We start from the raw sequence: 23519 nt of genomic DNA, 5'->3' as shown, positions 1-23519 counted from the left end.
TTTGCACTAATGTTCATCTCAATTTCTTTCCGTTCCCGCTGTGGCCTATGGTAAAGTCACACTCTTCAATGTCCCTTTTCCCTAGAGTCCCATTTTGCTCTCACCTGTTTACAGCTGTGGAGGTGTTAGCACTGCTGCTTCCACTGCCCATGTTGCTGCCTCACTGGTTGCTGGCAGCCTCTGTCTGGATCCACTCCACGCCAGTGCCCGAGGCCAATGGACACACCTGTCCAGGTGAGGGACAGAGCTACCATCCAGTCACCCTGTCCACAGGCCAAGCCCCTGACTGTCAGTCAGCATTAATGGCTGCTAACCCCTGGGCCACGAGGTACAGTAAGACACTGTGGGAATATCCTCAGATAAATCTCAGAGATGAGGAGCTAGGACGCCTTAATAGGTGGTGGAGGTGGGGGGGGAACTTTACAGTCAAGTATTGAGAAATATTTTAAAGTTGCTACAACGTGTTAGTTACGTAATCAGCTTGATTGACTGAATTATATAAACATAACATCATATTTTTAGGAGAGTTAACAGTTAATAATTCTCCACAAAAGAAGAGAGATGTCATTTTAAAATTCCTTCACTGTACAGTATGCTCACTGCATTGTATGATCCTCTGAGATACATTCAGGAAGTTCCAATAATGGTGCAGTTTTAGCAATCAGATGAAAATGGAGAAAAGAAAATGGCCGTGCTGAAAGTCTAAGGGATTTATGTTTCAATCTGCTTTTTTGGATTCATCTAGAGAAACAAACACTAGCTGTTGCTGTACAGTTGTGGACAGTCGCACTACAAGTGGATCTGGAACACCTATTCAAATACAAAAAGTAGCAGACTGTATGATATTGGCTGATGAAGCAACTATGGTATGATGTCAGACTGTATCCCCTCTATTTATATTGTGCCATCAGTGTCAGTGTCCCTTTTGTCCTTTTTACAAATAAAAGCTTAAAAATCTTAATTTCTGTTCTGCTTTCCTGTAGACAGACAGTTGGTCTAACACCTGTTCATTAATCTGTCTATTCTTTAGGTCAGTTCTTAAATAGATACCTTGAGATAATGAGGTTAAAGACTGATTAACTCAAATGCCTAATGACTTTGTTTAACACATGCCCACAATGAAACTGTGTATCATAGATAGAGCAAGTACTTTTCAATTGTAATTTTATAGTAGTACTATATTACTGAAATTTTTAATATAGTTTGAATGTTGAGTGCATGCTTGGCTGCATTTATACAGCATGTACTGAAGCTAAAATGAAAGCACAAATGTAGCATACAAGCATATCTGTGCTTTTCCTTTCTTCCTTTCTTTTTGAATGAATTTAGACTATAACAAAAACACAACTAGACACTGTCTTCAAAGCATGAGTGCACATTAATAAACAGACTTCTTCAACCAGACTCTCACACACACACACACACTCCACACACAAACACACAGGCAGATGCATATGCACGAGCGGAGCCATTTTTCCTCCATTTTTTCCTCTTATTTCTCAGCAGCAGTGCAGTCAGCTGCAGGTCACATGACCGGCTTGCCTAGTCTCAGTGAGCATGCTCAGACCCCTCAGTGTTGTCAGGCAAAATATAAGACAGCAGTAGGAGCAGAGATCTGCAATAGATAAACACACAGACTCACACACACCAGCTGGCTTGCTCGCAGACACACACCACAAGCATCGAGAGGCAGATGCTGTGGAATTGAGGGACTGTGGCTGCGGTTTCTCTAATATCTTATTTTAATGGGCTTATTGTCATCTATCATTTCAGTGGAAAACAGCCACCGGGGGAGAGAGGCAGGTGTGCCCTTTAAGAGGGGGAGCAGCTGAAGCAAGGACAGCATCCAAGTCTCCATCCTCTGTGGAGGTAAGTGTGGATGGCTGGGGTGGGGGTGCAGAGCGTGGGGGGAGGGGGAAATCCGCCTGACTGCATCTGTGTTTGTGTTAATAGTTATCAGAAGGAGGAATGGGGACGGTGGTGGTGGTGGATGTAAGAGGGGGTGGGGGAGATATCGGAGACTCCATTGGTATGTGAGACGACAGAGGCTATGGGAATGGCGAGGAGTAGGGGGCGGCAGGGTGTAGATGCTAGCAGGGTTGAGGACATGGCAGGGCAGCAGGCATATATAGAAAAAGAGAGGAGCTGAAGTGGAAGACATGGTAATGACCGGGGAGCCATGTTTAATTGGGTGCAGTTGATGTCTGAAAGGGTGTTTTTTTTTAAAGAAAGGAGCCTATCCCTAACACAAAAAGGGAAAAATATTCATAATAAGGACATGATTATTTTGTGTAGACGTGACAAAAATGGCCCAGTCTAATGGAGGGAATGAGCTTGAGGTCCTAAGTGAGTGCAGCACACAAAGAGAAAATGAATAATTGGTTTCTTTAATTATATGGACCTATATATAGCTTAGATGCCTTCATGCGTGACGGTTTTGTTAGGCACTCTGTCTTGTGGTGCCAGGCTATGTTGCCATCCAGTCTCTGTTTGCCCAAGGCTCAGCATGTAGTCCTGATAAAGATGATAAATTCCTTATTATTTTGGCTTCATGTGCACTAAAAAAATTTAAATTGTAATTCTGATACTGTAGACGAAAACACGTATCTCTCTATCTGTCTACTGCTCCAAGTCTTATTAAAAAGACACCATGTTCATTGTTTACATGTCTGACACGAAACGTGATGGGCCGCTATAAAATACAGAGTGTACTCTGGCTGCCTGTGTCATGTCAATGATGCAGTTTGTCTTCTTATTTTGTTATAATTTATTTCAAAATCTGGGCCTCATAAAATTCATTTTTTTGATTATCCTCAGCTGTAAATATTCCTTTATTAGGCAAGCATTATTTTATTATGTGCAATTCTTTGGTTTTTTGCACTTAACTTCCCCTGGCTACAATCTTCTTTCCTTATGCTAACCCAGGAAATTGCACGGAATTTCCTTGTATTCATTTGTCAGACAAATCAAGAACAATTTAACAATGCACTGACATTAGCAGATATTCTGTTTTTGCTTTGCATCTATATTTTTATGCCAAGCTTTGGTGCTTCAATATTGATAGATGAAGTTCCTAGAAAAAAAGAAAACAAAACAAAGAAATGGAGACATCCCAGGTCCTGAATGTACAGCACATTTCTCCCACACGTTCTCTCCACAGTGGTTAATGCCACTCTGAAAGGAGGCAGAGATGGCTGTTGCTAGGATACAGGATACATGGCAAGGTGAAGTACAGACGTTTTAAAGAAAAGAGGACGAGGGCACCATTTACAAGGCATGGCATCACTGGAGATGGCCTCTTTGTTTCGTGTTTTCTACCATTATTGATTTTTAATTTCTGTTTCTCCAAGGTTGTGCGGTTCTATAGAGCGCAAGAAAGAGAGGCGGTCAGCCAGAGCTCTCCGGTTTTCTGTTCTCGTTCCTTCCACCTGGAAATAGGCTGAAATGGTTGGCAGTATTCACAGGCCTAAACCTGTCTGAGTGAGCCCTATGAACAGCAGACCCAATGGTAAGACAGCTAGGATTCTATTGGTGAAATCACTGTTTATGACTAAGCTGAGTCATCCATTTGTGGTTTTGTTTAAGATATAGAAAGAGGCAAATTTAGGTAAAATAAAATTACATTGTTGTGGCTACTGACAGACAGTGCAGACTTTCCACAGATATTTTGAATATTGTATTGGCTTAATCTAAATATATTAGGTAAGAGAGGAATTGTAGGTTTATGCAACAGGACCTCTGGGCTTCAGGCTTTGGAAATGGCAAAAGACATGGTTATTTATATTTCAGGAAATCTATTTTTTATTAACTCATCCCTTTTAATTGTCAGTTGAGTATGCTTTTGAAGATTGAATTTAGAGAATATCCTGTCTTTTGGAAATAAATCATGCCTTTTTGTCTCTCCCTTTGAGATGCTATATAAAGTAGTGTTTTGAAGCCCTTGAACGGGAGGCTAAATATGGAGATGTGAGAAAGGATGTGAGATGAAAGGACGATAGAAAGAGGTTACAATTTCTTTCCGCTCCACTATAATGGCCTTTTCACAATGTGTGGGCCCACAGGACATCAAAGGCCAGTGTTGGACAGACGAGGAGTCGGACGGAGAGAATGAGTCGGAACAGTTCCTGTATGGCATTCAGGTACAGAGGAGTCTATTACCCCTCCTAAATCTCTATGTTGAATCTGATGTTGTCAGGGTTTTGAAATTATGTTTACAGCTGGTCAATATTAACATATTTCTGTTATCATCCTTTTAATTTCAAAATAATAGCATAATTAAAAAACAATAACAACCCCAAGTTAGTATGTAATTTTAACCCTTTTTTTTTTTTTTTACAAATATGATTCTACTACAAAGATCTACTACTGCAAAATGTTGGCAAAAAAAGCACATAATAATTTAATGAAGTTAAAATGTCTGAAGACCCACCAGCACCCCATAGGCTGAGGTTTTTATTTCACCCATAAGATGATAGTGTTATTCTTAGAGCCTCATTAGTTGTCTGGATAAAAAAATATAATTTAATCTGAGGGTGGTGCAAAAGGAAAAGCCTAGGGGTCATTAAAATAAAGTCTTTATCAAACCTTGTGGCAATGTGCCAGTTAGATTATGAGATATCGTTTGTACAAGTTGGTATTTTAGCCTAATGGTGGCACTAAAGGAAAGGTCACCGACAACATTATTCACCCCCTAACAATCATGAATAACCACCGCAAGTTTCACAGAAAACCAGCCACTGGTTTTCAAGACATCGTCAGTGTCGGTCAAGGTGGTAGTTTTTGAACTGATGGTGGCGCTAGACAATAAATCAGGGGCCACCAAAATAATTTAGAATGATTCTTTTGGGGATTATGAATATCTAGGCTAAATGTCATGGCAATTCAGCCAATACTGGTTGAGATATCTTGCTCTGGTAGTGCAGAACAGATGGACCAGCTGACTGACATTTCCATCCTAATGCCTCACTGCTACCAGGGCAAACATTTTAAATCATGTGAAGTTGAATATTCAGTTAAAATGTAAGGCATGTGCCTGGGCTTGGTCTCAAATATGAATTCCTGCAAAGTGACAATAGCAAATTTGACATTCAACACTAAAGTACAAATCAGGTTCTGGAAGAAATGTAGCATTTTCTCTCAAATCAGGTATCACTGTACCTTTTTAGTGCTATCACCTCATGCAAGTATCAATCACAAGCAACACTGTCAAATAAATTTCCATGGCTTCCATTTAATGTATCATCTCATCTCGTAAAGTTCAATGATTCACTTCCACACAAGATCTTAATCTGTTACTCACACGTTTTTACCGTTATCTTCCAAGTCTTGTGATTGAAATGTAAATCCAGTCTGGGACTTAAAGCTCATTTCTATGCAGTCAGAGAACATGAAAGCAGCGTAGAGAAGATAAGGATGAAAGTGTGGGATATGTTCTACACATTCAGAGCTGAGGAGACGAAAAAGTCTGACTTCAAGTCTAGACACCAGGAACACGTGCGACAACTATTATTATTACTAATCATATATGCTCTTTAAAGGATACCAAGTGTGCTGAGGTAACCACAGAACATATTAAATGTAAGACAATCATTAAAAAATATAACTTTTTTTTGGGATGTCAAATTATCTACCACTGTTTGACATCCTGGATAGGTCGAGTCATCCCATTTAAAGAGACTCTCATTGCCTGCAGCCGATTTACAAAGATCTCCTGAAGTTTCATAATTTCTTCCTTTTTATCACACAGTAAACTATGTATGATTTTATTGCAAACATAAAATGTGCTTGATGTTGCATCAGAGCTGAAAATGATGGCTAAATCAAATGCATTTCAAGCCATGCTGAACTGGACATCCTACTTCCTTAAAGGAAAATTTTGATATCTTACTAGTGGAATCTTATATCATGATCAAATTACGAGCTGGCCGGAGTTTGGTTCATTAATGGTTTACTGGCCTACAAACAGACAAGAGAACACACAGATACAGTCAGCCTGAAAAACAAGCTCATGTAAAGTGTAAACTAGTTTTATCTGACTGCTATTTATACCTTATGCTCTTTCACAAGTTTTGCTACAACAGTGATTCCAAACCAGTGGCACTTGTACCCTGGCGGGTACTTCTGCAGTTGCCGGTGGCTACAAGGAAGGATCAAGATACTGAAAAAAAAGAAATGGATTTGATTAAAAAATATATTTACATGTAATATATTTAGATACATATTTACATTGAATTAGCTGTAACACCTGAACACTGTTTTGCCACTGAGAGAGCATTAAAAACTTGTTAGCAAGTGAGCAATTGGTTAGCTAAAATGGATATTTTAAATAGCTAAAACTACTAAAAGTGATAGAAATAGATTTCTAAATTAATGGAAAACTGGTTGAAATTGTTAGCTAAAAGCTTAAAAGCTAATTGATGGAAATATATTAACTAACATTAATGGATAAATGGGTGTACTAGCTAAAAGTGATTGTTTAAAATTCTAAACCTAATGGATAAAGTGTGAAAATTGATAGCTAAAAATAATAATTAACAGTTGAAATAGTAAGCTAAAAGTAATCAACAAATGGTTGGAAACTTCAGCTTCTGCCACTCCAAGTAGTAGGAGCACAAATGCAAACTTGACCAGACATTATTACAATGAAATCCACTTTTGTGTAATTATTTTTGTGGAGTAGAAAACAGTATAAAATCATTTTAAAATTCAAATGAACACATTTGGAAGATGACAGATGAATCTGTGGAGAATTCAGTGCTGCAATTGTGACCAGTGCTTGTTGCAGGGGAGCTGTGCTGCCGACCTGTACCGTCACCCTCAGCTGGATGCAGACATTGAGGCAGTAAAAGACATCTACACTGACAGTGCTGTCTCTGTCAGGTACGGCACAGATACACACACACACATATACTGTATGTGAGCTATTTTTAAAAATGTCGAAACAAACAGAATAACCAAGTGGTGGTGAGATTCAGTCTGCTGGCTATTCTTAATTAGCTGTACAGTACACACAAAGGGGCGTGATTCAAAGAGATTACGTACTAATTTTAACTCGGCACGGTCTGGCAAAACAGGAAAAAAAGAACCCTCATTTTTCTCCCTCAAGGGATAATCAGTTGAAAGGGTTGGAGTGTAATGCATCCCATTACTTATGATAAATTAACTGTATCTGTTGTTGTGTCCCTGAACAGGGAGTACGGAACAATTGATGACGTGGACATCGATCTTCACATTAACATCGGTTTCTTAGATGTGAGTCAGCATTCTTCTTTCTGTGCACACACGTCCTCCATCTTTGCCCATTACTATTCTAACGTTGCCATTTTGCAAAGTAACACATCATTTATAATGCATCGTGTGCTCATTATTTATTTATATAATGAGAAATGGCCTTAATTAGGGTGCTAACTCTGTATATTTGTGTGTATGTGTGTATGTGTGTGTGTGTCTGACTCAGGAGGAGGTTGCGACAGCTTGGAAAGTTATCAGAACAGAGCCCATTATTCTGAGACTGCGCTTTTCTCTTTCTCAGTACCTCGATGGACCTGGTGAGTAAAGATGTCAGTGTGGATGTTGGTTTTCTGGGAGGGACTTTAGGTATTTGTGCTACTCACTGAGCGTGGGAGGTGAGTACGATATGTGCTACACAAGAGGGACAGTGAAAGAAAGAGTGTGTGTGAATATGTGCACTGTGTAATAATGTTAGTCATCTTTACTCAGAGCCGTCAGTAGAAGTGTTCCAGCCCTCCAATAAAGAAGGTTTCAGTCTGGGCCTGCAGCTCAAAAAGTAAGTGATGTGATCTATTACATTTAACACCTATAATGTTTCATAGTGAAATTGTGCACTGTAGATTTCATGATTTAATCACAGTTTTCTATAAAAAGTAACATTTTGCTAAATCAGATGTTCAGCCTCAGAAATAGAAACCACAGATTATTTATTTTTGACTTTAAAAATCCCCAATGGATTTACAAAATACTTGCATAAGGCATAAACATTTAATTGTAAACTAAAATAATATGCACTAATGACAAACAGTAGCTGACTGAAAGAGTAATTCACCCTCTGCCAGATTCACTCACATTTCTTCCTGCTTGACTGTTTTGTAACGCGGCAGGATCCTGAGCACGTTCACCTCACAGCAGTGGAAGCACCTCAGTAATGAGTTCCTCAAGGCCCAGCAGGAGAAGAGGCACAGCTGGTTCAAAGCCGGAGGAACCATCAAGAAGTTCCGTGCCGGGCTCAGCATCTTCTCCCCCATACCCAAGTAGGTTTCTCTCTCTCACTCTGTATCTCTTTCAAGCCATCCACTCCATCACGCCTGTGTTATAAATAGCAGCGTTTTAGGATTGTAGCTAACACTGTAATGTAGAATAAATGTATTAACATTTTCAGAAAGCAAATGAACACATACTATGCTCTGTACTGTAATGGTATACCACAGTAGTAGGCATGCAAGATATGAACATTTTTAGCAATATCTGATAAACTGATATAGGTGATTTTGGCCAATAACAATAATGCAGATACTTTTCATTTCATTGCAAAATCAATGTCTATAGTTGGAATTTACCTGTAATGCTGTGATTGCCACGCTTTGTTTAGATGCTGCTGTTTAAGAAGCGCTGGTTTATTAGTTATTGCTCTGATTTGTTTCTAAACACTACAGATTAATACAAATTGATTTACCTCAAGTACATAAAACAGCTATTTTATTATTGTTATGGCATAACATCTGTAGTATATTCTTGCATTTTTTCCACAGTAGGTAAATATTTGACAGTGTTATTGTAACCAAATTAAAAGCAATTTTTAGAAAAAAATTAAAAGGCACAAATCCTGCTTTCTTCATATTTTTAGGAAATAATAGAAAGCTGTATCTAAAGTTTATCAATTTAAAATTGGTTGGTAATTATAATATGAAAATATCTTATTATTGCTTAGGGTTTCTCAGTATATTGTGCACCGCTGAAGTTGTTTTATTCTATCTAGTCTATACCTTCTCACTTAGCTCTAGACATGTCTTCACCATGAAATATCCTGTTTCTTGGGGAATAAAGTCTACAGCATGTGTTTTATTGTTACTTTCTTTTATATTTATTACTTCTACATTGTGTCTCTTGTGTCTTTCTTTGACATGACTTTATGCTGTCTGATCTTGAAAGGTGCTATATACAGCAAATAGATTTTACTCACTTACAAGCAAGTTATTTTTCTAAGACTGAAGATTTCTGAGAGATCAAGGCAAAATGTCATCCATCTGGTCAACAAACGGCGAGCTGTAAAAATAGTGATGAAAACACTTTTTGAAGGTCTGTCTGTGAAAGGTGAACTGAAGGCAAAGATGACGAGCTAGGGGAAAGGAAGCTCTGACACAGCACAGTGCAGATTGACATAAATTCAAAATCTGACACACTCAACCAATTTTCCCGAGGGAGAAAGTGCTCTTCTCGGCCTCTGTCTTCCTTCAGGATGCTTTGACAGTTATGGGTGCACGGGGACTGAATCTCAGCCCACTCGATGGAGGTCAGCTTCACTAACTACTAGGCTGTCTTGACATCCTCGTGACTTGACAGGAGTCTCATGTCAGGAGGAATGGACCTGGATAATGTCCTGAGAGTGATGGTGGAAGTGAACACTGGTTCTTGTATTTTAACAGTTAGTGACTTGAGCCACTGTCTAAACAGATTTCACTTGTCTGAGCTAGCATAATACTGTAAGTGTAGTGAGTGGAGTCACTATCAAATTACCTCTGGACTAACCAGGTTAACACATGGCAGTCTCACCATACATGATTACAGCTGAAGAGATGTTGCAAATGCTGTCACTGATAATTTAGATTTTATTCAGAGCAAAATTAGAATAATAAGCAAAATTTCTGATTTAGCCATTAAAACCAGAATCTTTTTCTGCTTTGAAGCCAAACCATCCCGTCAATTTTTTTTTTTACCAAGATATAAATAACAACAATATTAGCATTCCCTTATCTTTGAAAAATGATTGATAAACTGATGCACATTGTTTTGTGTCTGTTCCTTACCAGGTCTCCAAGTTTTCCTCTGATCCAAGACACAGTTTTAAAAGGGAAGCTGAGCGTCCCTGAACTGAGAGTGACCCGCCTGATGAACCGCTCGATCTCATGTACCATGAAGAACCCTAAAGGGGAGCTGTTCAGCTATCCCCCAAACAGCCAGGTCAGTGCCAGTCAGAACAAATCAGCAGCTCTACATCTACTCAGATGCCTTTTAGTTTCATTTTGTTGCCTTTAGCGTGTCTCACTCACATCATGTTGTGGTCACAGGGCTGTTGTCACAACACTGACACTATAAACACGGCACTTCTTACGTTCACTTGTAACATGGCTGATATTTCGACTAATGATTCTATAATAGCAGGTTCAAAGTCATCCACAGTTTTGCACAATTTGGGGGGTGGGGAAGGGGGGGGGCGTCTGCATGCTGTTTTTAAGGCACTGTATGTTGTCCTTTTCTGTTTTAATCCACTGTGATCCACTCTGACCCTCTTCTCAGTCACCCGCCACCTGCTCTGTTCCCACCTGAGCCGTTCCCTACCCCTACCGTTACATGGCTGCTGCGCCGTTTCCCATAATGCTTTGTCTTCACTTGACTCATCAGACTGTGGCTGTCCCGGCGGCCAGGGCCCCAGCGCAGATTACCACGAGGCAGCTGATTGAATTGTTTTTCTCATCCCAGGCGGGCGGCCACTGCAAGAACATCCCTACCTTGGAGTATGGCTTCTTAGTGCAGGTTAGACCTTAAGGAGATAAGAGTTCACTTAGCAAGGGGCACCTTTACACCCGGGTCCTTTGAGAGTCCTCTCTCTCTACACTGTAAACACCTGATAGACATTTAAAACCAATGACCCTTTCATTGGATTTTGATGAGGAGACAGTTTGCTGAGCATTTATAGAGCAATAAGCAGAATAGTATTCAGTATCTGTGAGTGATTTATAAATGTCTGTAAATGTCTGTTTGTCTCCATGAGACTTGATTAATGTTAGGTTCAGGTATGAATGTAAGCAACAATTAGGGCCTACTGCATGGATATGAGGGCCCTGTTGTATTAGCTGTTTATGTGGAGGATTGTGTATCTGCTGGTAGCTGGAACCGACAAAGGCTGGGGGCCCACACTGCATTGTGTCTGTATTCCTTTATATGGCAGTGCTGGAGGAGGGAGTGATAACTGGGAACACCACTGTGCTTTTCTCCTAACAGATAATGAAGTACTCAGAGCAGAGGATCCCCACGCTCAACGAGTATTGCGTGGTCTGTGACGAACAGCACGTCTTTCAGAATGGATCCATGCTGAAGGTAACTCAGACGAGAAAGAGAAACGTACACTGTAGATTTATAACCCTTTCCCTATTGGTTAAAACGTTATGAACATCATGAACGGGATGTTTTCTCTCTGTATTAGTAATATGATCCTGTTATCTAGAGAGTGGGTGTCAGTACATGTGTAGGTGGCTTGACTTGCTTTTGTGTAGGTATGTAGTATGCATCCAAATGAGTTGTTATTTCATAATTCTTTGTGTCTGTGTGCTTATGTAGCCCGCAGTGTGCACCAGGGAGCTGTGTGTGTTCTCCTTTTACACTCTGGGTGTGATGTCTGGAGCTGCAGAGGAAGTGGCCACTGGGGCAGAGGTGAAAGCAACACATTGTACATGATGTAACTCTGATTAGCACTGATTATTAGTGCTACTGCATTAATTTACTCTCATCTCCCAAAAATGTCCCTTTGGGTTTTAGATTAAAGAATAAAAGCCTCACATACTGTAGATTTATATGTTTGTATGCTTTCCTGGAACTGGAACTTCTACTGTCGTGTTACACTGAGTCAATTAAACCATCAAAATGAGTCAATGCCAGCATCAGCTAAAGGCATGAAATCAATATGAATATGTTAAAACCCTGTTTTCCCAGGTGGTGGACCTACTTGTGGCTATGTGTCGAGCTGCTCTTGAGTCTCCCCGTAAGAGCATCATCTTTGAGCCCTACCCATCAGTCGTTGACCCCAATGACCCCAAGACTCTGGCCTTCAACCCAAAGGTCAGCATCCTCACTGCTGGAATCGTGATTTCTAACTATATCAATGCATGAATTTCATTCAAAGATGACATATCCGTTTGTAAAGCATAACATCTATTCTGTTAAAACCAATGCCGCTGTAGCTATTCACAAGATGAATGCATGAGATTTTATAACAGTGACACTTAAGATTATATTGTTATATTGTTTTTTTTTTCTGTAAAATGGATAGGTGATATTTTTAATTACAATATTTTAGCAAACTCTAACCTTTACAAGTGATTTTAGATATCTGTATGTTGTTCCCTCTCTCATTGCATACCAATGGATGTTTGGCTCAACCAATGAACACAGAAGAAGAATTATGAGAGACTGCAGAAAGCATTGGATAGCGTCATGTCCATCCGGGAAATGACCCAGGTACAAGGAGGAGATGGGAGGGACAGAAGGGGAGGGGCCACAGAGGATGAATCAAGGCTACTGTTAAGCTTCATGTATAATGTGCAGATACAATTTGAAGGTTTTCGGTTTATATGAGATCCTCATTCTATGTCCATCATAGGCCTGATAGTGTTTGTTACACAGTCCTGTATTTAGCTGTTGTTGAGCTACATGGGTGGGGGGTTTTTGTCTATCAAAGCGACAGTTAGAGCTGATTAGTTTATTTTGTCTGTGTTGCTTTTCCCTGAACTGCATCTATACTGTGTATCAATCACATTTCTGCCTTGTGTGGATTTTCCAGGGCTCATATCTGGAGATCAAGAAACAGATGGACAAACTGGATCCTTTGGCACATCCCCTGCTACAGTGGTGAGTAGACCTAAAAATGGATTTACTCTGCTTTCCAGGTTTACAGGCTTTTTGACGTCATTTCAGAAAATAATATACAGCACTACTCATCAGTAGAGAGCATGTCAAACTTACCATATTAGTTAAATGTTCATGGACAATACTGTAATGCTAATGGGTTTCTTTTTAATAGACATTTTGATATGTCAGAGCAGGAAAAGCACTGTTATAAATGATGAAATCAATGATAACTGAGATCCATTTAGCTGCTTCAGTTTCAGTGTTCTGTTATTGTACATACTGCCTCTTTGTCATGCTGTCATGGCTCACTGGGACACGTGATTAGAACCAGCATTTATGTTCTTAGAAACAGTGCTTTTTCTACAATGACAAGTCAGAGTATCTGCTGCGAAAGAGTTCTGTTGTGGTTTTTCATGCTATTATGTGAGGGTGGGAGCAAAATGTCAGGCACTTTAAATTCTGTTACACTTATTATTTGATCTTCTTTCTTTCTCTCTGCAGGATTATTTCCAGTAACAGGTCTCATATCGTCAAGCTGCCTCTCAGTAGGGTAGGACACCAGAACGACATCCCCTCAAGCCCCCTTATTAAATTAATTGTTTACTGCTGCATTATGTAGCTTGATGCCTCATGCTCACTTTTTCTATATTTCTGTTTGTCTCTCTCTTGCTCTCACCTGTCCCTCATGACCTCATTGTTGTAGCAACTGAAATTCATGCACACTTCCCACCAGTTCCTGCTGCTCAGCAGTCCCCCAGCCAAGGAGGCTCGTTTTCGCACTGCCAAGAAGCTATACGGCAGCACCTTCGCCTTCCAGTGAGTCCAATTTGCCCCTGCCATTGGCCTTTGCAGCTGCCATACAATTGATACTCTGTCTTTTCATTGTATAACTACTTCAACTCTTGTGACTTGAAATATCACAAATTAATTGTAAAAGATTGTGGCTTGTAGAGCAAAAATTAACGTGGGAAATCACATACTCACAATAACCAATCTCATGTCAAGCAGACTCACTGAAATGCATGCATAATTTAGCATTACAGGAGTACACACATGAACATGTCTCAGTGTAACACCTGGTCATTATGTTGCCGATGGAGGGGCCATTCTAGCAGATTTTAATGGAACCACAACAAACAACAGCACAGAGCAGTGGCCATTCTCTTGGACAGAGAAACCACCTTGCTAAGCCAGCACATGGAGCCAGCAATATCTGTGAGATAGAGATTTGTACTGTAGCAGATGGGGCTCTGCTGAATATTTTAGACACACACAGCCCATCTGGGCACTTGCAGGGTACAACTCACTCATGAGCAGTGTTAACAGTCTCTCTTTGTGCTGATTAATACCACAAAATGAATAATTCTCAGCAGAAAATACCAAAAATGTAAGTCAGCTTGGCTGCCGTCATTTTATATGGATATAAATAGAAACATATATAAAATATAAATACATCTTCAAAGTCAAATTAATGACAATCTGCGAGATTGAAAAGAGAAATCTTTAAACAACTGATAAGTGAAATGAAGAACTTTTCCCTGTTTATTTGTTAGACTGTGGGAAGAAGAACCTCATGCTGCTTTGAGAGTAGTTAAAAATAACAGCACTGATGACACTGCTGTGACCGCTGTTCTATTTTATTTTAAGACAGTTCAGATATCTGCACTGGGAAATGTATTCAAATAACCCATCCTGCACTGAAAGACAGCAGTGATGGGTTGTCATCTTTCATCTTTACCTTTTAGTACTTTTAATACGTCCTCTCACAAATGATATAAATAGATGAGTGTAGTACTTCCTTTGAGGTTGAGCATTTGAATCTTTGACTCGAAGTCCTCATGGATTTGAATAGTAGGTCTTAGAAAATAGCTGCTGTAAAGCTAATATAACATTTTTTTGTAGACTCTGCACACAAGACTATTAGTTCATGACATTTTTTAGACAGTAAATACAAATAGTAGTGTTTTAGTAAATGTCCATTTGCCAATCCCCTTTTCTGCTCTCCATTGACAGTTGATATAACAGATAAGCTGTTTTTATTTCATTTAATTAGATTTTCCGACACAATATTTTTACCAAGATTTTGGTACAGTGAGTCAGAGGTTGAGCAGCATGGATCTGGCCACTGCACATCAGTGGCTACGCATTTAGATCCATGCGTCACACAGCACTTTGTTTTATCTCCTCTTTCTTATCTCTCCCTCTCTCTACACTTGCTCTAGTGGTTCCCATATAGAGAACTGGCACTCTGTTCTGAGAAATGGACTAGTCAATGCCTCTTATACCAAACTGCAGGTACGTAACCCTGACAGTTGGCTGGAATTTACGATGCATCTCCTCTCGGACAGTAAACCTGCTCTCGGGTAGAGCAGGCTCGCTGTCCGGCTGATTCATTTTTGCAGTTAATGGATGCCAGCTTCCCTTTCATCAGCTTTGCAATTGGCATTTTAGCGAGCAGGGCACACTGGGAGATTTTCCTGGCCAATGTCGGCTGCTTCTTTACTCCACCGACAGCAGCGGACAGCACGTCTCTTCCTGTTGTGGCACAAAGGGAGGGGACTGTGGTGTCAGCTGTGATGTCAGGAGGCTGCCTGTGTGCCCTGTAGGGGTAAACCACCTAGAGCACTGAGTAGGCTAGGTCTGAAGCTGACGGATGCAAAGGACAAGCTACATGATAGTGAGTACATACTTCCTGAGGTTGAATAAGGAAGGCCTCCATATAAGGTCAGTAACTGGCACCACTCATTATCTATTCAGACCTAGGTCACACATTAGCCTCAAATCATTAAAGAGTCATACTAGATGACTATAGTGATGTCACGATACCATGAATTTGGTAGTCGGAACCGATACTAATGAAATTCCACGATTCGCGATACCAAATTTGATACAACAGCAAGAAACTACAGAGAAAACACTATAAGCTGCTGTACACACAGTATAACATGCATGTGTGTGTGTACACAAACACACACTCATGCAGCAGCATGAGCAGAAAGGTGACAGACCGACCTGTGGTGTGAAAATATTCATTTAAAAAGCCAGTGTTTTATTGTGACTGAACAGTAATGACGTCATGTTGTGGCCTCCCAGCTCGCATAAGGAGTTGACGCTACGTTAGCCTCAACAAGCTAACGTTAGCCTTTGTGAACATTGTGTGTGAAGTGTTGCTACAACAGATGGCAGCTGTCACAGTTCACAAACAATAACGGTAACATTTCAAGACTTGAACAGTTTGAGGACATGTTGTTAATATAAAATTAACAACTGAAACTCACTCACCCTGAATTCTATGTACAAATCCTGTACATACTGTCTTTGAGCTGGTTTGAACTGCTTAGACAAGTTTGAGGTGTTTCCTAATTTCATTGGAAACGCTCTGTGACACCGTTTGCATACTGGCTCTGGGCCATCTCTAACTTGTCGCTGATGATCTGCATCAAATAATCATGTGGGTGTTTCTTTTCCCACAAGTCACGGCGGACCTGCTGCTGCACTTGCCGTTGTCTTTCCTCATGTTATTGTATGTATATTGCCTACAGACTAGAACACGTTATTATACTGCCCGAGTCTGTCCTGGAAGAATCAGATCTGTAGTACCTACAACATATAGGGTTCCTGTGGTACCTTTAACGTATTATATTTTCAGAATTTTGGCATCAATTTGGTATCGGTTCTCGTGACATCCCTGAAAGGGTACAATTGACCAAATCAGGACCATAAAGATAATTTCAAGGCAAAGGCATAAAAACCATACCTTGCTTCCTGCCACAGTTTTACTCAGGTCTGCATACATCTGCGTCTTTATGTTTTTCTGCCAAGGTTGCTGTTGCACTGTGTGACCCAGGTTGTGAAAGACAATAAATAATACAACAAGAAAAGAAGAAGTCAGCGCTTTAGAGCACAGAATTGTCTCATTTGCACAATACGGCTGATAATGACTGCTTGGAAATACACCGGCACATCCTGAAAAGAGATTGAACACAATTAAATCTGAAATCTCAAGGATCTATGAAACTTTCACGTCGGCCATGATTGCTCTATCATGCTGATGTGTTTCATTTATGTCTTCTTTGTTCTCCAACTTTTTGAACTTTCCATCTTTGATCTTGGCTCAATGCTCGTCTGCATCCTCTTTCTCCTCTCTGTTTCACCTTGAGCATTGACACCCCCCCCCCCCCCCCCCCCCCCCCACCTCTGTCATTGTGCTCCACAGGAGGAGGAGGAGGAGGTCTGACTCTGCCTCCAGGTCCAGCCGTCACACAAAACCTCTCGTCTATTGTTCCTTTTGATTTCTCCCAGATGTGCCACGTCCTCCACGTCCGTGACCTCCATCTTCCTCCCATTTTATTCCCATCAAGTCGCTCTTTGTTCTTCCTCTTGTTTCTCCTCTGGTGTCACTGCGGCTCACCTGTGGTCCTTCAGTTTTCCTTATTACGGACATCCTTGTGTGAAGGCCCATCATCATCATTGTCAGTCATCCTCATATCATCTTTCATCTTCAAAGCAGGATTCGTGGTCTCATTTTTTTGATTTCAACATTGCTTGAATACCTGAACATTTTATACACAAATTTCACTCACAAAATTCAACAGCATGAAATGATCTCAACTGGACTGCGTTATGTTGCAAGGACAAAATATGTTCACAGTTAAAGGTGTGAAGATCTCTCTTCGGTTCTTTGCTGTCCACCATCTTTCGATTTTTGTGTGTGTATGGGTGAGTGTGTGTATGGGTTTGGGTATGGGTATTTAGTATGCTTTGTTGGTTGGGTGTGCCATGTAAACTGTTGCAGAAAGATATATAAAACACTGATGTATACAGATTTTCCTATGACTTGACTACAGTAAGTTTGGTATGTATTTGCACTGTATGTGAGAGTACACATACCGCGTGTGTGTGTATGTGAGGTCGTCCTGTGCAACTGCTCAGTGACCCTTCCTTCTTGCTCTTTTTAAACCCAAGCTGCATGGGGCAGCATATGGAAAGGGCATCTATCTGAGCCCCATCTCCAGCATATCTTTTGGATACTCAGGTAGGAACGGCTCATTCCTCGCCACTCAGACCCCACCGGCTCCCCCTCTTCCTTTTTTTTCCACCATGTTGGTTGACATGACTCTGTGTGTTCTCTGTGTGTGACATGGCCTGATTATCATCCTGGAACACTTCATTTTCACATGTGGGAGCTGTCCATGCTATCCTATTGTGCTGCACTGTGTTGTGTATCCATTTTGGGTGCCGGGCCTTGTGCCTCTGAGCTTATGTGCCGCCTACCATACCATACTTTATGTTGTGGCTGTATAAAATGGAGCTGTCAGTGGATTTATGTGTGTTACTTTGTACTTGGTTGGCTTTTTGTATTGCTTTCTTTTTGTTGGGTGGGGCTGTACAACCGTACAACTAAGACTAAAGTCTTTATTTCTCCCTGTCTATTTCTGCTGAAACACAAACTCAGAGGTTGGATTTCAGGTCCTACAATGGTAGTCTGCTACTGGTTATGTGGACAGCAGGTCATCAGGTTACCAAGCAGGGCCCACCGGCGCTTTAAGCCTATGGTTTCCTAACTTTAAGGATGGCATTCTTGAATCTAAGCTAAAGACTGACAACATATGAAAATGTGTGAGGTTTTGGCCTTAAAACCACTTGGTTTGATCTGCCCTTGCTGGTAAGGTTAACTACTTCTCGATTTTTGTTGAAAATCATTTGGCATTTTTTTTTTTATGTAGAAATGTTCAGTAGCATTTTGGACCAATAACCTTCATATGAAGGTTAGCACCATGGGTAATAATTTATCTGTACAAGTAGTTCAAGACCACTAGAGGAAGGTTTTTCACAGCTTGAACGACTCAAGGTAAGGTCGTTCTGACTGAGGGCTGTTTGCTCTCTGTGTGCTGCTTCTTGCAGGAATGGGGAAAGGACAGCACCGCATGCCCACCAAAGATGAACTGGTGCAGCGTTACAACCGTATGAACACCATACCACAGGTGAGACGACAGGACATATTACATCCTCACATTTGTATTGAATTTATAAAGTAATAGATTGTTGGCTCCAGGTTCCCATTACTATCAAAGAAGATATGTAAATAGAGGGGCAGAGGAATTGGACAATTTGTGGCCCTGAGGGAAATCTATACTGATTGCCAGATGAGGACTGTTAATGTATTTTAAAATGTGTAAACTGAATTCAAATGTTTCTTCCTTTGCCCTGGCTCTGACTGTTGCACTCTGTACAGTTTCAGTGTGTAACTATCAAGGTAAAAATTCAGTTAGATCACAGTATTTGCTTTAGTAGCTTGGCTGTTTGTCCTTACTGTTGCCTGTTTTTTCAACAGAGCCGTCCAATACAATCAAGGTTCCTTCAGAGTCGAAATCTGAACTGCATTGCTCTGTGTGAAGGTAATAACAAGCAGGAGGCATAATATGTGTTAAAGCTGAGATAAAGTGTACTGTCTATGAATAAGTGCAAAAAATATGAAAAAAATGAATTATATTAATTACTTAATAAACATTTTAGTGAATACGGTCTCTCTCTCTCTTATCAAATTTGAAAACTATTTACAAAAGAAAAGCAGAACAGGAAGAAAATTCCATGAAGTTAGATGATTAAAATCAAAATAAAAGTGTGTAATGTGACTAGTGTATTCATATGCAATTTTACTTGAGAAAAAAAAATTCTTAGCAATTATCATAATGTGATCATAATCATCATAATAGGAGAAATCAGTTAAAAATAAACAGAAGAAATAAAGTACATAATTTATGTAATATTATAGAATACAAAAGCAACACTACTACTACAACCAATAGTAATAATAAAAAAAATAAAATCATAAGAAAGTTTTGGTGAAACATGCTTCTCTCTTTTAAACAGTTATCACATCTAAGGATCTGCAGAAACACGGTAACATCTGGGTGTGTCCTGTATCCGACCACGTCTGTACTCGCTTCTTTTTTGTGTAAGTACTCCCAGCACTTTGAACTCCTCGATTATTTCCACAGAATGAATGCCTAATTACCAAAATTGTTGGCATAGCAAACAGGCAGCAAATATTAAAACTATCAACACACTTAAAATGCATAGTTCATTCACTCAGGACGCTTATTTTTACCTGCTAAGCTGCACACGATGACGGTGATTTAATGAAGAATGATGGTACATGATGCTGTTGTCCCTCATCACACATCATCATTTTAAACTGGTAGTGAATAAATTGTGCTCATGGTTGAGTGGTGCTACCACTCCACTAAACTGGGTTCCTCTCAGGTCAAAGACTTTCAATATGATGGTTTAAGCTGTGTTTGGAGCCCAGCAGATAAAACATGGCATCCACACTGACTGCTGATGTTAGGGCTCTCGGAGTCCAAGCTTTCACCAGATGGCAAAGTCTATTAACGTGTCCACTGCTGTCTAATGAGTTGGAAATCAGATTTGAGATGGCCTGCAATCAAATTTAAATCACAGCTAAATATAATTCAGTTCTTAACTTGTGCTGTCTGTATGGTTGTATTTTTCAGCTTGAAGAAATGGTTGATATGGTTAGAATAAAAAAAAGAAGATTTATTGTGTCAGACGTAAGATCGCTCCTCATAAAGTCACTGTAGTGATAAAAGTAACTCACTGAGGCTCAGTTGTCATGGAAACCTTGAACAGTATTATACCTTGTTCATAAGATAAGAGTATATTTTATTTATCTTTCCCCATTACACCACCAAGTACTACAGAAACACGCTGGAAATTAAAAAATGTTTCACAGAATTATAAACTATACTGAATGATCATTAACTATACTGCATGCAAACTCTATCTATGTATGTGTGCAGGTATGAGGATGGCCAAGTAGGAGATGCCAACATCAACACCCAGGAGCCTAAGGTTCAGAAGGAGATCATGCGTGTGATTGGGACCCAGATCTACTCCAGCTAATGGCGGTTCAGCGGCGACGCTTGGATCAATGCGTCTCTCTGGCAGAGGCACACAGGCAGGCAGACAGATAGAGCGAATGTTTGGGCGAGCTGACCTCAGGCCTGATACTGAAGGCTGAGGGTTGAGCTCTCGAGCACATTATTTCTAGACTTGTTTTGTTCTGGTCCTCTCATTTTCCCCCCTCTCTCTTTCTCTCTCTCTCTCTCTCGCTCGCTCTCTCTCTCTCTCTCTCTCCATCTCTCTCTCTCCTCTTTGTTCCCTCTTCCCAAGTGGTTACACATTACATGTTCATTTAACCCTCAGTTAGGTTTAGCCTGGTCAAAGTCGGTGTGCTTTTCTCAGATCATGACATTTACAACAGAACTGTAACACTCTGGTGAAGAAAAAAAAAAAAGGAGGTAGTCACTGGTATGGCTCTCCACACATATACACACACTTTCAAACCCTGGGTCAACTGGGCTTTTTCCTTTCTTGCTGCACTTTTACTGATCCTTTGGACTAATTATCTCTATTTATTATTTCTCTTTGTGAATATCTAGTGACAAAATAATCATTCCAAAAGATAATTAGATCCCTTTGTGGTTGGACGGATTTACATGCACATAGAAGTTTGTTCTCTTATTGTGTTTGCAAAGGCATTATCTCTGAATTAGTTTATTTAATTTTCTTCCACTAATGAAATGGATTAAGGTCTGTGACACTGTTATCTGAGGGTCAGGCATTGCTCTGTCATTTTGTCCTTGTCCTCTGGATGAAGCTGACAGAATCTAGTAAGCGAGGTGTGGCTTGAAGTAACATACGCTATAGGCACTTTGATTATCAATGGTAAAAAACCAGCCATGGAGAGTATTATGATTTTTTATGACAGAATTAAGACTGTTCTGATTGATGATGCACTTTCAAAACTTCACAGCCCCAAACAGCCACTCAAACAAACAAAAACAAAAACATTGCTTTTATCTGACTGGACAGAAGTGTAGCATGACAGGTTAAATAAGAACAAGGGTCATAAAATTTGATGATTTAATGATATTTTTGCTATTGACATTTAATGAGAATACACCCCATAATGTAAAACAGTTGGTATTACCACTGATTCCACTGAGAATTAACACCCATTGTTCTGGTTTGCCGTGTCTCGCTGTCACTCCATAATTATTTTTGCATCTGTCTCAAAGACTGAAACATGGAGCTGAACCATTAAGTTCATAAGAAAAATCTACTACTTACTAGAAAAGTTTCAGCAACTTGACATTTGATGAAAAAGATAAGATTTTAAACATCTTTTTTTTCCTTTTTTTTTTTTTGGGATATTCCATTTTGGAATAAATCTCTGTGTGTATGAACTACACTTCCCATTGGATTCACAACTTACAAAAGTCACTGTACAGAAACACATGGACAATTTAACCAAACTACCTACTGACAGTATCCAGTTCAGGTGAGCTCACATGCTTCCCACCCCTACCTAATGGACACTGGATGTTATAGAGGTGCATTAACATGCAGCTCTTTGGTTTCAGCTTGGAGAATGGCACCCTTGTATAGCTAATCAAGTTTATCAGTTAGTCATGTACTGTACGTATGTATGTACGTGTGGGTTTGTATTTTCTTGACATTATACTAGACATTGCACTTATTCAACGTTTGCCTAAACTGGAGAAATGGACTGTCCTCAGACCTGCAGTAGACGGGTAGTGGAGGAAAAATGGGGGGGGGGGGAAGTATTTATGGAGTCAGAAGACTATAATATCCAAATCTTAACTATGTCTGTACTAATATGGAATATGGGCTTTCAGTGTCTCCTGGAACTGAAAATTCTGACTACTGAATGGACTTTTGAGGCACTGAAAGAGAATGGACTGTAAATAAGGACATTGGAGAACTTGTTGAAATGTACTACCCAGAAAGAGACCGAGGTGTACAGCTGACTCATTCTGTTGTGGGACCGCGCTATAAAACTTGATGCCTGTGTTTGCGAAGAGGTTTGAGCTCCGAGTCTCTTTGAGAATCTATTCTTTCGCTCCCTGTCTCTGGTGAGTAATGTTTTCAAAGATGATGTTGACGACAATGATGGTGATTATGATGATGATGAAAAGCGACGATGCGGGGGAAAAGAAAAAAAAAAAAAAAAGAAAAGAATAAAGCCTGATTTTGCACAGTTTTACATACGGTGTCCTTTTTTTTTTGATGTCTCTGGGGAAAATAGTGTGGCCATTAAATGTGGAATTGCTTTTTTGTGGCTGAGGCTTTGTGTTAGCATTTTGGGCAGAAGGGGGCACCATTACTCCACCGACGCATACATGAACCACCAGAGTCCTCTGTTCTCTTTGTCTAGTCTAGTCGGGAGATCAAACCAGATTTTTTTTTTTCCGATTCATAACTTCAACATCTATAATAACTTGAAAAAGTTGATGCAATTATAGGTGGAGAATAATTGGTTTTTTGCTTGTAATCAGAGTTTGTTGACCTTTTCCATGTTAATCGAAACTTACCTTGTACATTTATGTGGTAATGACAATCGATGAATCTCCATCAGCACTTGTACTCATAGAGCCATAATGTTCTGTGTTTGATTGAAACATGCTTGATACATATTTGAGTATAATTTATCTGGTTTGTGTGCGTCACAAAGCGTGTTAGACACACAACAAAATAACAACATAATAATTAATAATTCCCATATGAAAATCATTCATTAATGCTACCCTGGAAGCAAAAATGAAAATAATTAG

The 23519-nt window shown here is 39.9% G+C and overlaps 1 protein-coding gene across 3 annotated transcripts; it reads left to right on the top strand.

Annotated features, from left to right (window-relative positions):
- Positions 1–1590: 1590 nt before the first annotated feature.
- Positions 1591–22951, top strand: LOC111649512 (protein mono-ADP-ribosyltransferase PARP6). Of its 3 annotated transcripts, none has more exons than XM_023399261.2 (23): positions 1591–1869; positions 3351–3508; positions 4062–4139; positions 6785–6879; positions 7191–7251; positions 7457–7547; positions 7720–7786; positions 8118–8267; positions 10044–10194; positions 10636–10767; positions 11236–11331; positions 11572–11664; positions 11944–12069; positions 12406–12468; positions 12791–12858; positions 13360–13408; positions 13562–13674; positions 15081–15153; positions 17824–17893; positions 18763–18842; positions 19193–19256; positions 19732–19816; positions 20682–22951. In XM_023399261.2, exons 2-23 carry the CDS (start codon positions 3506–3508, stop codon positions 20782–20784), a joined length of 1911 nt encoding a protein of 636 aa, XP_023255029.1. In that variant the 5' UTR covers positions 1591–1869; positions 3351–3505; the 3' UTR covers positions 20785–22951. The 3 variants fall into 3 exon arrangements, with proteins under 3 accessions (XP_023255029.1, XP_023255028.1, XP_087028130.1); XM_023399260.2 differs by having other exon boundaries at positions 1592–1869; positions 12403–12468; XM_087172004.1 differs by lacking the exons at positions 1591–1869; positions 3351–3508 and having other exon boundaries at positions 4032–4139; positions 12403–12468.
- The last annotated feature ends 568 nt before the right edge of the window (positions 22952–23519 follow it).

This window comes from Seriola lalandi, unplaced genomic scaffold (assembly GCF_002814215.2).
Source record: "Seriola lalandi dorsalis isolate HSWRI2012SDOR001 ecotype SW California unplaced genomic scaffold, Sedor1 jcf7180002051108, whole genome shotgun sequence".
NCBI classification, from domain to species: Eukaryota; Metazoa; Chordata; class Actinopteri; order Carangiformes; family Carangidae; genus Seriola; species Seriola lalandi.
Note: the sequence above shows the minus strand (reverse complement) of the source record. Positions and strands in the feature narration are given on the sequence as shown.

Bases quoted from the DNA above. Each gene is read 5' to 3' on its own strand.
- LOC111649512 (XM_087172004.1), top strand. From the start codon at position 4,032: ATGGCCTTTTCACAATGTGTGGGCCCACAGGACATCAAAGGCCAGTGT. The intron at 12,070-12,402 runs GTCAGCATCCTC...CAATGAACACAG, and splicing joins CTCTGGCCTTCAACCCAAAG to AAGAAGAATTATGAGAGACT. The intron at 13,675-15,080 runs GTGAGTCCAATT...CACTTGCTCTAG, and splicing joins GGCAGCACCTTCGCCTTCCA to TGGTTCCCATATAGAGAACT.